The 15,831-nt window shown below is 39.8% G+C and overlaps 1 protein-coding gene across 1 annotated transcript in view; it reads left to right on the top strand.

Annotated features, from left to right (window-relative positions):
* The window catches only part of macc1 (MET transcriptional regulator MACC1), a 46,393-nt gene that overhangs the window by 28,909 nt on the left and 1,653 nt on the right, over positions 1–15,831 (top strand). The window contains exons 3-4 of the mRNA XM_033046048.1: positions 339–452; positions 973–3,038. Coding sequence (XP_032901939.1) covers positions 350–452; positions 973–3,038 — 2,169 coding nt within the window. The 5' untranslated portion in view covers positions 339–349. The remainder of the gene's footprint in view (positions 1–338; positions 453–972; positions 3,039–15,831) is intronic.

Genomic DNA, 15,831 nt, shown 5'->3' with positions numbered 1-15,831 from the left:
TGTATTTCATTTAATTTCTCAATTACCACCTTTCTGTAATGTGGGGTGCTTCTCATCCCCTTTGCAAAAAATATTGATTTTGTTTATCATCAATCATCTGTGGTTGCGCAAAGGAATTTCACTACTGTGCATACGTGGCAATAAAGAACCATTACATTTCCAACAGTTTTCTTGGAAAGTGGCAACAGAATTTATCTTTGTATGTTGTATGTTTGTATATCAGATTGCTCCTTCTAATAAATAGGACATGCTTGTGAGGGATATGAAATATTTGGCACCGTATCCATTTTGCCCATTACAATGAAATATCATGTTTACCAGTTTAACTTTATTTGCAGAATCAATCATAATGGATATCAGAACACATTCTCCCAGACATACACGCAGCAAGTCAGAAGGAACACTGATTGACCTGGATGAAAACCCATCAAATACTCACGGTTTTTTAAAAGGTACTGAAAATGATACACTGTAAAATAAATTCTAAAGCCTGTTCTGGTTTATTGGGTAGATTAATTTACTGTTGCTAGAATGTTTAGCTGCAGAAATTTAAATTCCTGCTTTTTTTTCCGAGGGGCAATATGTACCAATCAGGGCGTGGGTGAACTAGATGTTTTTTATGCCTCTTTTTCACTACACCCAAGAATTTGTCAAAATGCTTATATTGTCTTCCCTGTCAGTTGAATGGTGTTCTCAGCAAACCTGCAGTAGACATCTGCAACTCTGTGTTAATCTATGTGAAGACTAGGGCTCTATTTCGATTGGCACAAACCAATTTGTGATCTATTCATCCTGATAGGCCAGGACTATGAAAGCTTCAACATCCTGGATATAAATCATAATAAACAGTCATAATTAGAATATTATTGCTCTTGATTGTCTTCTTTGTGTTCCACTTTTTCATTTGACATTTAAGTACCCATTCATATTTTTCATTCTTCTGCATTTTATTTCTGTCTTTATCATCTATAGATAACAACAGTTTGCAAGGAATCTCTTATGGACAAGAACCTGATCTACTGCAAGAATGGGATAAACTAATATTTGACCCTCCTAACCATGCTGTTTCTCAGAGCACAAACCCATTTTGGAATGGCCTGTCAGGATCTAACCCATTTTTGGATGACATTACCAAAGAAAGTGAGTGTAAAATAGTAAACCCATCGCCTACATTAAATGAGAATCCACTATTACTGTTTGAAAATCCAAGGACTGCAGAGTCCATTGGCTCCTCAGCTGATGGATTGGACAATGACGACCTAATCTATATTGGAAGACCATTTGCAAAGCAGCATGGAAGGTGGAAAAGTGCATCGGATATTTTGGATTTTTCAAACAAAGAAGTTGTTCCTCAAAATAATCGTCCGGTGAGCCAATTTATGGCTCCAAACTTGGAATCTTTTCATAATGACAGAGAAGCTTACAAAATGGCATGGTTGAGCCACAGACAATTAACTAGATCGTGCCTTGATTTAGATATAGTGAGTCAAAATCCTGGATGGGGGCAGACTCAAGCTATTGAAACACATATCGTCTGTAAGATGGACCATAAAGGGGGATCGCTTCATCTGCCTGAATCGGACGTAAGTGTCCATATACCTGAAGGTCATGTTTCACCTGGTGAAATCCAGGAGGTTGCTATTAAGTCATTGATTGAACCACCTCAGGTGCTTAATAATGATTTCTGTACTACTATTGGCCCGTTTCTGGAGCTAAAACTGAGCAATTTCAACTCCAAAGATTTTATCTCTTTGGATATGAAAGTGACAGCTGAGGTGAAAACTGATCCTATGAGTCAAGTTATGACTGAAACTCTATGCTTCTGTAGTGATGCTAAAGATGGCCCTTTTGAGAAGGTGCGTAATATCTATATATACAAAGATGTTATGCAAGTAAAACTGGAAAATCTGAGTCATTTTATGTATATTGTTCCAGCAATTGAAGCAAAAGCTATTCAGCCACCAGCAATGACCGTATGGGATTATCTGAACAAGTTGATTACAATTGGAATTTATGGCCCCAAACACATTCACCCAGTTTTTACCGCTGTTTGTACAATTTTTTGTCACAATGAAATCCCGCAGAGATTTACAGATATGAAGAAAAACAATAAAAATTTGCCACCGGTTGTTCTTCAACTTTGGGGAAAGCATCAATTTCTTTTAGAGAGGCCACAGGATCTCCAATTTTTTATTGTTCCCACCGACACAAAGTATGAAGTAGAGGAAAGTGATCAGAACAAGCAAATTAACAAAACCTTGTTAACAATGGGTAGGACAATTCGACAACATTTTTCATTGACTATGTCTAAATCTGGGGAAATTAATTCATTTCAACTTGGGATTCATGTTAAAGGTGCCAACCAGGATGTAATAACACAATTCAGTGTCCAGACACCCATGCCAACAGCCAAGTCAAATGTGAAAAGACGATATCAAAAACGCAAGGAATCGCTAACACCTATTTCTTCATATCAAACATCATCTGTCAAGTATCGCATATTTAAGGAGAGAGAGATCAATATTATCAAGTATGGAGTGGCACTGAAACCTGTGCTCAGACAACCAAAGATTGAATACTTATTAGAATATTTTAAAGGAGACACTATTGCACTTCTTGGGTTGGACAAAGTCAAAGTAATAGGTCAAACAAGGACTAAAGAATGGTATGTTGGTTTTTTACGTGGAAAGGTTGGTTTGGTGCATTGCAAAAATGTGAAGGTGATTTCTAAGGAGCAAGTCATGGACTTTTCAGATGTGAAAGTTACAACCAAGATGCTGCTTGATCAAGTTACCATTCCTATTAAGAAATTGACGTACATGTACTCATCTGTCCGTGCAATCGTGACAGATAATATTTCCAATTGGAAGCCACTTGCTGAAGTGCTTGGATACAGTGATCTCCCACTGGATAAAATAACCAGATCTCCAGCTGAGAGTGAATCGGAAAGAGTTGCATGTATACTAGAGACACTAAAAGAAGATTGCCATGCTACCAGTAACAAGATAAAGAGAAAATTTCTCCATGAAATTATTGTGGTAAGTAGTTTTAATAAGGTTGTCATGCCATTGCAGCGCATGGTATGTTTGATGCGATTTTAAGAAGAAACCTTTTGTCTGTTCAGTGGTTTAGGTGATGGTAATGCACTGAGGTTTGAGAAAGTGTAATCAAACGAATGAAAATGGTTATAATATAAATATGAATATTTAAAGCTACAAAGAAAGGTCGTACATGTGCATATTTGAACCTGTATTCCAGAGATATGTTGAATCGTTAGGAGTGATTATGGTTTAGATTTTTGGATTGGAAAAATATCGGGAGTTATGGAATCAGTCAGGTCAGTGAAGTTGAGACCAACAAGTAAATCAACCATAATCGTCAATGGCAGCGCAGCATGAAAGGTAGTATAGTACAGTCTACCATTCCAAATTCTCATGTCAAAGATGTGCATTGCGTTATTGATATTTCCTCTCACAGCTATTATTAGCTGAAAACCAAGTAGGGTGGAAATAAAATGGGAGGTCAAATCTAAGGGGGAAATCTACAATTGATGGCATGACCCTCAACAGCATTGATGTACAGTCGATTTAGCTCCAAATCCACAGCTCCCTGAAATTGGCAATACAAGTAGAGTACTCCAGAAGGCATCTGGTAAGCTTGCCTTCATAGGTTGGGGCAATGAATATAAGGATCAGGATATCATGATGCAGCTTTATAGGACTTCTGTTTGGCCACATTTGGAATATTGTGTGCCATTCTGGACACGTCATTAAAAGTAGAATGTGGAGGCTTTTGAAAGGGTACAGAGGAGGTATACCAAAATGTTGTTGGATTAGGCAGTCTTAGCTACAACCAGAGAGTTGTACAGACAAATTGATTTATCTGAATGCTAGATATTGCAGGGAGACCTGATAGAGTATATCAAATTATGAGAGGCATGGATAGAATGTGCAGTCAGAACCTTTTTCCCAGGATGGAAAAATCAAATATTAGAGGTCATAGGTTTAAGGTGAGAGGGGCCAAGTTTAAAGCCGCGCCGGGTGATTTAAGGCCCCACTCCGGGTCGTTTTCAACCTCGCAATTCAGGCAGGAGAAGTTGCCATTGTGGGAGCTCCAAAAAGCGGTCTCCCACCAGGGACCCGCGAGCTCCCGATGTCACCGTCCACAGGGCTTGCGGCTTGAGACTCCGAAGCTCCGAAGTCGGGTCGCAGCCGCGCACCACCACAGCTCTCCACGTTCCGAAGCCGGCCAGCTCCGCGATGTGAGTCCGCAGGCTCCGCGTCTGGAGCCTTCAGGTTGGAGGCCGCTCCACGGTGCTAGGCCCCGACAACGGAGACCCGACAGGGAAAAGGTCGGGTCCCCCGTACAAGGAAGAGATTTAAAAGATCTCCCCCCCCCCCCCCCCCCCCCCCGTACCCCACATATACACAGCTAAGAACAATATATAAACTACAACCAAACTATACACTCAACAGGACAAAAAAAAGACAGATGCAGAGGCCGCTGCCGGGAGGCGCCGCCATCTTTACACATTTTTAGATATACCATTGCATCATGTTGAGAGTGTTTTATTGTCATGTCTCAAATAGAAAAATAATTGCTTTACTTGCAATGGCACACAACATATGTAAACATAGTGCATTGGAAACAATATAATAAACGACAAAATTAGATCAACGTGTATATAAAATATACATATACATGATATAACACACACATAAAAAACAAACTATAATAGTGCAAAAAGACACAACCAATTCCCCAAGTCTATGTAGTTCAGTGCTTTGAGGTAATAGTATTTAATAGCATGATGGCTGTTGGGAAGCTGTTCCTGAACCCGGAAGTTAGATTTCAGGCTCCTGTACCTTCATCCCGATGGCAGGGATGAAATGAATATGTGGCCAGGGTGGTGTGGGTCTCGGATGATGATGGCTGACTTTTTGTGGCAACGACTCCCGTAAATCTTTCAATGGTGGGGAGGTCAGAACCCATGATGGGTTCCATGCTCTATGAGTGCATTGGGAGAGGATGAGCAAGTTAAACTATTTGGTCTTACGGACATTCGATCAAATGAACTCCTCCAATGCTGCAAGGTTTTGGGGGTTCTGTGAATAGTTACTAGATCAGCGAGAACTCTAATCTTTATTGTTATTTGCATTTTTGCTCTTTGTGTTCATTGCATACCTGCCCTTTATGCTATTTTGAACTTCCAGTTTGTTCATAATGTCATAAAATTACTTAGTGACAGCAATCTTTGAAATGAATAACCTTGGGACACGAGATTCCAGATGCAAATGAATAACCTTGTTCAGCTATTTATCATATCACCAGGTTTTCACTGGACTCTGTTTTATCAACAAGATTCTTCTAGCTCTACAGCCCTGCACTATTAATAACTGTTTGCAAAACATTGGTGTATTTTTACAACACTGGAGAGATTTCAGCACAGAACATTAAACATGTCATAACTCATCTGTTTCAAGTAGTATGGGGTTAATTTTTCCAGGGATTGTTACTAAAATGTGCAAGAGATAGTAGAGATAAAATCAAGTTAGGAATTAAATTAATTCCCTAATTCAACCAGTTTATCTAAATATCAATTTTTAGGACACCATAAATGTGACACAATGAAATAGAGGCAATGTCTGCATTAATTTCACTATAATTCAAAACATTTTCAAGTGTGTTGCTTTACAGAGGCATGTTTCACAATAATAAGCAAAACTTTTGATGAATTTGGCATTAAGTGTTCTGAATGGCCATATTTCAAACAGTGTAACGGTGATTACTCTTGGTGTTCACCCTATCTTAGAGTAACCTCTGTTACACCGCAATGGTAAATTAAGACCAAAGAACTTCCCAGGGAGATTGAAAATGTTCCGGTTTGAAGGACTCAATAGATAATGAAATTATGAGAAGAAAGTAACCTTAATATCAAGATTCTGTCAAAGCTGCTGCATGCCAAAATTAGTGAATATTTTTGGTGTCCACCATCACACGCATAACACCAGCATTTTGCAGTAGCTATATTTCCATCAAATTATGTACCTGCAGTCTCTTATTATGCATGGTCAATTACTTCCATAAAGTTTATTCAAAACATGAGAAATAAATTACAAAAGAAGAAGTATTGGAAGGAACAGGAACTACTTTCATTTTGGTGTCCACCCTTGGACACTGTGTAACGTGCGTAACACACGTTTCAGTAGATAACAGGAATATTTCTCATTCGGTCACATACTCCATGTTTATAGCAAGAAAGTATATTTATATGTTGAAAAACGGTGAAAGTGAAGCTATTATGCTTCAGAAAAAAAATTACTTTATAAATTTAGTGTAACTGATGTTCTGGTGGAAACCAAACATAAAGTGTAAAAAAACTGCATAGGAACGCATGTTAAACAAGGAATTTTGTTCATTAATGACATTTTCTCAACTTCATGAATTGTCATGTCATCTCCCTGTCATGCACTGCTGCTGTGAGGGTTTTTGATTAACCTGAATCAAGTTGAAATAATTTATTTGTGAACTTCAGTTTTATGTATGATGTCACACTTTTTGTACCCAGTATTGTAAAAACACACATATGCATAAGGTTTGCTTATGACAGTCATAAAGTGCTAAGAATGAAAATTGTTCATTCCTAGACCCATAGAAACATGCTTTCAGTCCAACATGGTCATATCTACCATGATGCCCCATCTAAGCCAGTCCCATTTGCCTGTGTTTGGTGCACATTAGCCTGAACCTTTCCTATCCATATCACTGTTCAAATTCATTTCAAATATTGTTGTTGTTGTTGTACCTGCTTCAACTACTTCCTCTGGCAGCTCCTTCCATATATTCACTACCCGTGACGCTACTTTCAGGGAACTATGTGCATATGCTCCTTGGTCCCTCTGCTTTACAACACACCCCAAGCCCTTCACCGTGAAGTTCCTGCCCCAGTTTGATTTCCAAAATTCCAACATCTTTCACTTAACCGAATTCAATTTTATTTGCCATTTATTGGCCCACTTGCTCAGCTGATGAAGGCACAACTATAATTTTACATTTTCACTGTCTACAATACCATTTATTTTGGTGCCATCTGCAGGCTTGCTAATTATGCCTTGTGCATTTTCATTTGAATTGTTGATATAGATGATTAGCAACATTGTCCCCAGCACTAACACTTGAGGTACACCACAAATCACAGACCAGGAGTTGGCAACCTATGGCCCACGGGCCGTATCCGGCCAATAACCCAAAATCATCTGGGCCACCGGTGTCACCTTTTTTCAATTAGTTTCCGCAACCTGTGAACTGCAGCCAGTCCTGGGGCACGCAGGCGACCTGGGAACTGCAGCCAGTCCCAGGGACGCAAGGGATCTGAGAACTGCAGCTAGTCCCGGGGCAGGCAAACCGACCTGGGAACTGCAGCCAGTCCCGGGGCACGCAGGCGACCTGGGAACTGCAGCCAGTCCTGGGGACGTGAGCTGATCTGGGAACTGCAGCCAGTCACGGGGACGCAAGCCGACCTGGGAACTGCAGCCAATCCCTGGGCATGCTAGCCGATCTGGGAACTGCAGTCAGTCCCGGGGACGCGAGGGATTTGGGAACTGCAGCCAGTCCCGGGGCAGGCAAGCCGATCTGGGAACTGCAGCCAGTCCTGAGGCACTCTAGCCAACCTGGGAACTGCAGCCAGTCCCGGGGCATGCGAGGGATCTGGGAACTGCAGAAAACTATTTGAAAAACACGTGAAAACTAATCTGAAAAAGAACACCACGTGTCACACTAGTTAGTATGTATTATTAGTATGTGTTATTACTAATTTATGTATTACTAGTATGTATTATTACTAATTACTAATTTAGTTAGTATGTATTATTACCTCCATTTATTAACTATGGCGATAGATGTGGCCCGTCATCTGCTCACATACATGGGTTCTGAACCCAATGCAGAAGAAGGTTGCCGACCCCTGCTCCAGACCATCAAACAACCTTCAACCACCATTGTCTGCTTCCTACCACAAAGCCAACTCTGTATGCAGTTAGCTAGCTCTGGATCCCATGCGATCTAACCTTTCACAGCAGCTTTCTATGCGGCGAACTTTATCAAAGAGTATACAAGTAGTGCTTTCTAATTTTGCCCAGTGTTGGAAGCAGAAAAGGGCATAACTCTATTTGGTTTAGTACATGACCTTTGCATAAACCGATTAAATATTTCTAGCATTTTAAACAATCATCTTTTTAGCTGTTGTGAAAAGTTCAAGTGAGTTTATTGTCATGTGTCCCTGATAGGACAATGAAATTCTTGCAGAAAATACCATCTGACGATAAATAAGGGACAATATTATGCTGTGGGCTTAAAATTGAGTGAAGAATTTGTCTTGGTTCTGGATGATGTGATTTCGGCATTTCGTTTGGACCTCAAGGGGTCCAAATGACAATAAATTGAATTGAATTGAATTGAATTGAATATTTGCTATGCCCCTATTGATGTTTTGCACAAAGCATTATGATTCACATGTCTTCAATAGTCTGTCTTTTATAGGTGTTCATCAAGCAGTAGAAATTTTCGTATCACTTTGGAAACTTGAGAATGGAAGCTAAGTTCCAAATTGCATACCTTTTAATGGAATATTTGTCACAGTGAATTTCCAAGTGTTTGGAATTCAAACAGCATCTGAGCATAATAATTTTACCTGTCGTACCAATACGTGTTCGTTCAGGTTTCAACATGTTTGTATAAAGAGCAAATTTCTTGAAGGTATTTGACAAGCAGCAATAAGATAATGGGTGAGTGGATGCATCCCAATGAAACCCATGCTGCAGTTTCCAAAGACGAGTTGACCTGTACTTATCAAAAACAATTTGGAAATTCTTGAATGTGCCCTTCAATATTCAAAGTATTCCAAAAACCCCAAAATAAATGCAACTTTATAAAGGCTGGTTATATCGCACTTTCAATATTGTAAACAGTTCTGGTCACCACATTATAGAAAGGATATGTGCAGGAATGAACTGCAGATGCTGGTTTACACCGAAGATAGACACAAAATTCTGGAGTAGCTCAGCGGGTCAGACAGCATCTGGAGAAAAGGAATATGTGACGTTTTGGCTCGAGGTCTTGCTTCAGACTGAAGTTGGGTTTCGACCCAAAACGTCACCTATTCCTTTTCTCCAGATATGCTGCCTGACCTGCTAAGTTACTCCAGCATTTTGTGTCTATGTATAGGAAGGATATGGTTGTGCTGGGGAGAGTACTGAGGAGATTTACTGGCATGTTGCCTAGTTTTGATAACTTTGAGGAGAGATTGAATAGGCTGTGTTTGTTGTTCCTGGATGATGGGAGACCTGATCTAGTGGTATAAATTATGAGGCATGAATGAGATATCAAAAACAAGTGGTCATAGTTTTAAGGTGAGGTGAGAGAGATTTAGGGAGATTTTGCGGAGGGCAGCTTTTACAGAGTGGTCGATATCTGGGGCTTGTTTCCAGAGGACGCGATGGGTTCATATACTATCACTACATTTAGGAGCAGACTTAGTGTGGTCAAAAAGTTTGGCATGGATGTGGTGGGTTGAAGGGCACCTTTCCACACTGTACCATTCTATGACTGTTAAGAATAACATTCCAAGAATAGTATTTTTATTTGCAGCCTTTCAAACATGAAACATAAAACACTTACCTCCTTAAGCTTTGTGTCATAAGGGCCATGGTAGATTTTTTTTTTTTTTAAGTTGAGGTGAAGTGTTGAAGAACATTTATGGATTAGTCATAGATACTTGAGCTAATTCTGGTTAGTACTCTGCATTTCCATCCTCAACTTCCAAAGTTACAAGTTGGCGACCAATCCGTTGTATTTGTTTAGGTGCCTCTATATGTATAAACCAAAACAAATTATGGAATTAGGCAAATTTGATTTCTCTGGAAAATAATTTTATATAATTTCTCCATGAACTTTCATTATATTGACCTATTCATGTTTTTTTTATTTTCATTGAAACATTGAGCTTTGCTTCAGTAGTATTTTTCAGTGTAACATAGAAACATAGAAAATAGGTGCAGGAGTAGGCCATTCGGCCCTTCGAGCCTGCACCGCCATTCGATATGATCATGGCTGATCATCCAACTCAGTATCCCATCCCTGCCTTCTCTCCATACCCCCTGATCCCTTTAGCCACAAGGGCCACATCTAACTCCCTCTTAAATATAGCCAATGAACTGACCTCAACTACCTTCTGTGGCAGAGAATTCCACAGATTCACCACTCTGTGTAAAAAATGATTTTCTCATCTCGGTCCTAAAAGACTTCCTTCTTATCCTTAAACTGTGACCCCTAGTTCTGGACTTCCCCAACATCGGGAATAATCTTCCTGCATCTAGCCTGTCCAACCCCTTAAGAATTTTGTAAGTTTCTATAAGAGCCCCCCTCAATCTTCTGAATTCCAGCGTGTACAAGCCGAGTCTATCCAGTCTTTCTTCATATGAAAGTCCTGCCATCCCAGGAATCAGTCTGGTGAACCTTCTCTGTACTCCCTCTATGGCAAGAATGTCTTTCCTCAGATTAGGAGACCAAATCTCCGGGTGTGGCCTCACCAAGACCCTGTACAACTGCAGTAGAACCTCCCTGCTCTTATACTCAAATCCTTTTGCTATGAATGCTAACATACCATTTGCTTTCTTCAATGCCTGCTGCACCTGCATTCCTACTTTCAATGACTGGTGTACCATGACACCCAGGTCTCGTTGCATCTCCCCTTTTCCTAATCGGCCACCATTCAGATAATAGTCTACTTTCCTGTGTTTGCCACCAAAGTGGATAACCTCACATTTATCCACATTATATTGCATCTGCCATGCATTTGCCCACACACCCAACCCATCCAAGTCACCTTGCAGCCTCCTAGCATCCTCCTCACAGCTAACACTGCCCCCCAGCTTCGTGTCATCCGCAAACTTGGAGATGTTGCATTCAATTCCCTCGTCCAAATCATTATAATATATTGTAAATAGCTGGGGTCCCAGAACTGAGCCTTGCGGTACCCCACTAGTCACTGCCTGCCATTCTGAAAAGGACCCGTTTACTCCCACTCTTTGCTTCCTGTCTGCCAGCCAGTTCTCTATCCGCATCAATACTGAACCCCCAATACCATGTGCTTTAAGTTTGCATACTAATCTCTTATGTGGGACCTTGTCGAAAGCCTTCTGAATGTCCAGATATAACACATCCACTGGTTCTCCCTTATCCACTCTACTAGTTACATCCTCGAAAAATTCTATAAGATTCGTCAGACATGATTTACCTTTCATAAATCCATGCTGACTTTGTCCAATGAATTCACCACTTTCCAAATGTGCTGCTGTCCCATCTTTAATAACTGACTCCAGAATTTTCCCCACCACCGATGTTGGACTAACTGTAATTCCCCGTTTTCTCTCTCCCTCCCTTTTTAAAAAGTGGGGTTACATTAGCTACCCTTCAGTCCTCAGGAACAACTCCAGAATCTAAAGAGTCTTGAAAAATTATCACTAATGCATCCACTATTTCTGCGGCTACTTCCTTAAGTACTCTGGGATGCAACTTATCTGGCCCTGGGGATTTATCGGCATTTAATCCATTCAATTTACCTAACACCACTTCCCGGCTAACCTGGATTTCACTCAGTTCCTCCATCTCATTTAACCCCCGGTCTCTTGCTATTTCCGGCAGATTGTTTATGTCTTCCTTAGTAAAGACAGAACCAAAGTAGTTATTCAATTGGTCTGCCATGTCCTTGTTCCCCATGATCAATTCGCCTGTTTCTGACTGCAAGGGACCTACATTTGTTTTATCTAATCTTTTCCTCTTCACATATCTATAAAAACTTTTGCAGTCAGTTTTTATGTTCCCTGCCAGTTTTCTTTCATAATCTATTTTCCCTTTCCTAATTAAGCCTTTTGTCCTCCTCTGCTGGACTCTGAATTTCTCCCAGTCTTCGGGTAGGCTGCTTGTTCTGGGTAATTTGTATGCTTCATCTTTTGTTTTGATACTATCCCTGATTTCCCTTGTTATCCACGGATGCACTACCTTCCCTGATTTATTCTTTTGCCAAACTGGGATGAACACTTGTTGTAGTTCATCCATGCAGTTTTTAAATGCCTTCCATTGCATATCCACCGTCAACCCTTTAAGAATCATTTGCCAGTCTATCTTGGCCAGTTCAATTCTCATGCCCTCAAAGTCACCTTTCTTTAAGTTCTGGACCCTTGTTTCTGAAGTCCTGGACCCTTGTTTCTGTAACTTTCCCTCTTGTTTGCTGCTAACTATCTTTGCAACAAAATTGTGCTGTGAAATTTCTGTGATGAACAAACACAAAAAAGGTTAATATTTGGAGTGTTTTCTCTCCACCCACCAATTCACTAGTATTTCATTGTCCCCTTGCTGCATCTTCTATAATTCATCAATTACTCTTGTGACAAACAATATTTGCCTTGTATGATGAACATTGGTGTGGCACAATGTGCACGTCGATGCTTATTATAATTTTCTGCTAAACCATGACTTTGCTCATGGGAATAGTCTGATTGATCTTGATGCTGGTGGTGGTGCCAATACTGATATTGTTGTGCAGACCATGAATACACCTAAACAACGACATTCAAAATAAATCAACATGCAAATATTAATCTGAAGAAAGTAACATCAACTTTTGAACCACCAAGAAAATGTTTATAAACGAGCATATGTGCATCTTAAGATCTAAAGTCACAGAGCCTAGAATGATACAGTGTGGAAACGGCCCTTCGGCCCAACTTGCTCACAACGGCCAATATGTCCCAGCTACACTAGTCTCACCAGCCTGGGTTTGGCCCATGTCCTATCCATGTACCTGACTACCTGTTTCTTAAAAGTTGGCAACGTCCCTGCCTCAACTACCTCCTCTGGCAGCTTATTCCATACACCCGCCACCTTTTGTGTGAAAAAATCACCCCTCCAATTCTTATTAAATATTTTCCCCTTCACTGTAAACCTATGTCTTCTGATTTTCGATTCACCTACTCTGGGCAAGAGACTCTGTGCATCTACCCAATCTATTCCTCTCATGATATTACACAGCTCTATAAGATCTCATCGAAGACAGCACACAGAACTCTTGCAATGAAGTGTGTGTAGAATTTTTATCTGACCAAAGATTGAGTGAGAGCGGATTTCAATCCACAAACATTTGGCTCCAAAAAATTGCTGCTGCTAAATAATCTGCAATCGATATTAGTGGAACTTAAGAATAGCTTGATATGAAAACTTTCATTAATACAGAATTCTTAAAATAATATTTTACATTTTGTTTGTTCTAAGTACTCCTTGAATGAACCCTTTAATTAGAGCGTGGTTGCACCAAATATTTTCATCATCCTTCCATGAAGAGCCTTGGGATGCTTTAATGTATTAACATAAATGCATGTTGCATGGCACATGGTACTGTGGCTTGGTTGGTTAAAGCAGATACTTTGAGAAAATAGAAGATACTGGATTATTGGGGAAAACATTCAGAAACAGGATTTATTTTATACATGAAAAGGCAAGGTTTGTTTTGGAATGGTCAGCATAGTTTTGTATGGAAAGCTGAGCCTAATACTTGGAGCCCAATGCTAGCTGACAAATTGATCCAAAATTGCTTTAATATGAGGTTTAGGATGATGGTGGAAGGTTGCATTTATGAGGAAGTTTGTGACTGATGGACCAGTCCTGGGAGTCCTAATGTCTGTGATAAATATTATTGGCTGGGAAGTATGAAGCACGAATAGTAAAATTGCAAATAACATGAAAATTTATAGTGTCAGCAGGGAAGAAAACTGTTTTGGGCTACAGCGTGATATTGATTAGTCGGAAAGTTAGGTAGAACATTGACAGATGGAATTTACTCCAGACAAATTGTAAGTGATACATTTTGGATAGTCAAATAAGGGTAGGACATACCAGTAAATTGTAAGTCGCCAAGGATGGTTGATGAACAGAAGCACTGTGGGGTACAAATCTTGTGATAACTGAACGTGGCCACATGGGCAAGTAGCATTTTAAAGGAACATATATAATGCCTGCCTTCATCGGCGTGGCATAGAATTTAATAGTAGGGACATCATGCTCCAACTTTGTAAAACATTTATTTGCTGGACTATTGTGTATTATTTTGGTTGCCAGATTGTAGGAAGGGAGTGATGGCCCTTGAGAAGGTATGGAAGGGACTCATAAGGTTGTGGCCTGGACTGGAGTAGTTCAATTATGGGGAGAGATTGGATTGGATGGGATTGTTTCCCTGGAGCAGAGAGGTTTGCAAAATTATGAGGGTGATATGTAGGACAAATGGCAAAAAATATTTTCCTTCGTATGAAACAAATGGCATAAGTAAAAAGTGAGAGGTAGAGATTTTGAATCAGAAAGGGATTTTTGTAGTGGTTAGAATTTGGAGCATTGCCCGAGGTGGAGATAAAGCTGTGGACTAAATATAGATCGAATTATACATAAATATACTTGTGTACTATGGTCATTATAAGCGTGTTTCTGTGCTCACTGATTTGGAATCACTCTCATTTATGATGTTAGAATTCCACAGCAATCTTGTCAAGCAATTAATGATTCACTTCAATGCATTATCTAATACAGCCCAATGAAAATATTATATAAAATGTATAAAGATGCCCTAAACTATTTATAATTTTGGAAATATTCCAGCCAGTCATCATTTATGGAAAGAGAATTATAATTAATGACCATAGAATCTATTGGAGTGTGATTTCTGTGGAGTGGAGATAACTGTGGTTGGGTGTTTCAGTTCAGTGGCATCATTTGTGGGTGTGGAGGGGAGGGGGTTAATGGGGCAGTAGGTAGGTTCCTTGTCTTGAAGCCCACAAAACCAATAAACTTAACATCTTGTGTAGGAAGGAACTGCAGATGCTGGTTTAAACTGGATAAACACACAAAGCTGGAGGAACTCAGCTGGTCAGACAGCTTCTCTGGAGAAAAGGACTAGGTGATGTTTTGGGTCGAGACCCTTCTTCAAACTGAGAGTCAGGGGAAATGGACGACCTCTTCTCGGGTAGATATCAGTCCAGAGGTGCTGCTGCCCCAGGAGAGGGGGAATATTTGGATGTTTGGGAAGAAACATGAGGGATGGAATTATTTTGAGGACCAGATTAATTGCAGGGTCTTAATGATGATTAGGATGATTTGGATGGATGGCGGGGATCAGATTAAGAGTATGAGCAGGCAGTTGTATTTGGCAGACTATTAAGAAATGCTCCTGATTTTTCTCTCCCAAAATTAGTGGTCTGAAGTCATTTTTCTTCCCAATAGATTATTTTGCCTCTTTTACCTATTTATAGCTAGCTGGAAGATAAATGTTGCCCCCCTTACCATATAGCCAGAAGGAAGAGAAATTCTGATGAATATTTAAATGTGACCAGTCCCTCCACCATTAAACTGGAAACATTTGAGTATTGTTTGAGAATGTTACTATCAGGCCAGAATATACACTTTTGTGTTAAAATTACTCCTAAAAACTATGTTGTTGGCCTTTTTCAAATGCTTTAAAGAAATAGTAAAACATTGAGTGAAGGCGCATGTTGCAAAAATACAAAATACACATTATTCACATGCAAATAAATATTGCAAACCTTTGATCTTTTAAATCCTTTAAGCATCTGTTTGGAGCTCAATAAACTGGAATATTTTTGACTAGGATGTGAAGATAGTTCTTGATGTTGCTGAGATGTTATCAGCAGAATGCAATCATCCTTATAAGCAATATTTTTTTTATCTTAAATTATTAGAGATGTAGTTAGATGTGCTAAGTTCTGCTAACAT

This window comes from Amblyraja radiata, chromosome 2 (genome assembly GCF_010909765.2).
Source record: "Amblyraja radiata isolate CabotCenter1 chromosome 2, sAmbRad1.1.pri, whole genome shotgun sequence".
Lineage (NCBI taxonomy): Eukaryota > Metazoa > Chordata > Chondrichthyes > Rajiformes > Rajidae > Amblyraja > Amblyraja radiata.
This window is presented reverse-complemented; position numbering and strand designations above follow the sequence as displayed.